Source organism: Polistes canadensis, unplaced genomic scaffold (assembly GCF_001313835.1).
Source record: "Polistes canadensis isolate GaletaPanama2010 unplaced genomic scaffold, ASM131383v1 scaffold_132, whole genome shotgun sequence".
NCBI classification, from domain to species: domain Eukaryota; kingdom Metazoa; phylum Arthropoda; class Insecta; order Hymenoptera; family Vespidae; genus Polistes; species Polistes canadensis.
In genome coordinates, this window is record NW_014569679.1 from 197,027 (window position 1) to 198,847 (window position 1,821).

A 1,821-nucleotide genomic window follows, 5' to 3' on the forward strand; every position below is an offset into this window, starting at 1 on the left:
ATTCGATACAAAATATATATAAATTTATATATATATACATATATATATATTTATATTGAAGTAAATTAAATGCCATTCGCGCAAACAGTATTACGAGGATAGGTGTACTAGCGGATCATTAATTATGTTATCGAACACCAATTTCGCGTAAGGGAAAACGCAACTAATTATTGGAAAAGGGTCTATCCGATCTCGCGCGGCAACCTTCGCATTATGGCCTTCGTGGAAAATTAGTCACCCTAGTAATTTGTTCAAATTGTCGATGAAATTGAGCCAGTGCTGTGCACCGTGTAAGCTCCTCCTCCTCCTACCCTGACGCATAATTCAAACGAACGCGTACACTCCCAACATTCATACACGAATACATGTATATATATACGATACTAGTATTATACTATTATTATACAAGTATGGAAAAGCTCATAGTGCACTGGACCACGTGTTTGTTACGTTACGATACCACACAACAGACGTATATTGTCTACTAATACATATAACTTCATATATATTATATATATAATATGTATATATTTAATATATATGTTGTTATAGTATATGTACATATTAATTATTGTATAATTAAGATACAGTATCGTCGATAACTTTACGAATAAATTTCTAATATTCTTAACGATCATTTATCTATCCGTTTTTATAATACTATCTCTTAGATTACTTATTTATTATTTATTATTCCGATTTTATTCGATATTTTGTATTACTCGATAATCTTTTAATTATATTTATATATAATTATGATAATTTTCTATATTTGATTAGTCGGCAAAATAATTTTTTCGTCACGATATAAATAAAATATTTCTAAAATATTGTTATCAATTTCAAAATAATAAAAAAATAATGAATAATATAAAATTGTCATCTAAAATCATTCTACAATAATTCAATCACGTAAAAAAGAAAGAAAATAAAATTGCAAAAAATTCTTCAATAATCTTTGAAAATATAATATGATCCAATAAAATTGTATCATCAAAAAACTAAAATATAACGATCAAACACAAATAATTCATCTTATTATTATTATTATTATTATTATATTTTCTAGTGCATATTATTTTATATTTAACCGTGGTTGTTATATCGAGCTACTCTTCGTTTAACGATCCACCCTTTTTCTATCGATTAAATTTATTTGGATTTTTTGTTTCCAACTAACGTGTGTCTAATGTTCCGAAACGTTAACGTGCAGCAAAACTCATCCACATGTTATGGTAGTTGGGTTAAAGATGATCTTACACCAAGGGATGATGGAAAGCTGAAGGGTTTTGAGGTCTAAAAAAAAGGAACAGGGGAAAAATTTTCTACGAAAAGATATCAAATCCACACAATGTTAAATTCGCTAAGAGAAACGATTCGTAAAATGGTGCTTACACAGACTGAATCCGGAATCCTTCACGTGGATGACCACCATTGGCATCAGTACCATCACGATGAGGTTTACGATGTGGAACACCATTCCTGGTCCATGAGCTATGATATCCTGTTACAGAAAATAGAGAGAAATACATGTTACGATAGAATGTTTATACATGAATGTTTCGATTGTGTGAGAACGTTTGATGGGGTGTTTGAAGATTTAATTTTTATTTTTTAAGATTCATCGAATTCAAATCAAATCATTCTCAAATGTTCTGTAAAAAAATGAAATTATATTATGTAATATAATTATAAACAATATATGTAATTAAAACATTTATAATAATTATTTAACGTTTATTATTTATTTAAATATATATTATATTTTATTAGATATTATTTTTCTTCTCTAAATGTATATCAAAATATTGAATATTAAAT

At 27.3% G+C, this 1,821-nt stretch overlaps 1 protein-coding gene across 3 annotated transcripts in view; it reads right to left on the reverse strand.

The window, feature by feature from the left end:
- The window catches only part of LOC106788280 (diacylglycerol O-acyltransferase 1), a 144,036-nt gene that overhangs the window by 79,957 nt on the left and 62,258 nt on the right, over nt 1-1,821 (reverse strand). For all 3 annotated transcript variants that reach the window (XM_014751420.1, XM_014751421.1, XM_014751419.1), the window contains one exon: nt 1,396-1,504. In XM_014751420.1, coding sequence (XP_014606906.1) covers nt 1,396-1,504 — 109 coding nt within the window. The remainder of the gene's footprint in view (nt 1-1,395; nt 1,505-1,821) is intronic.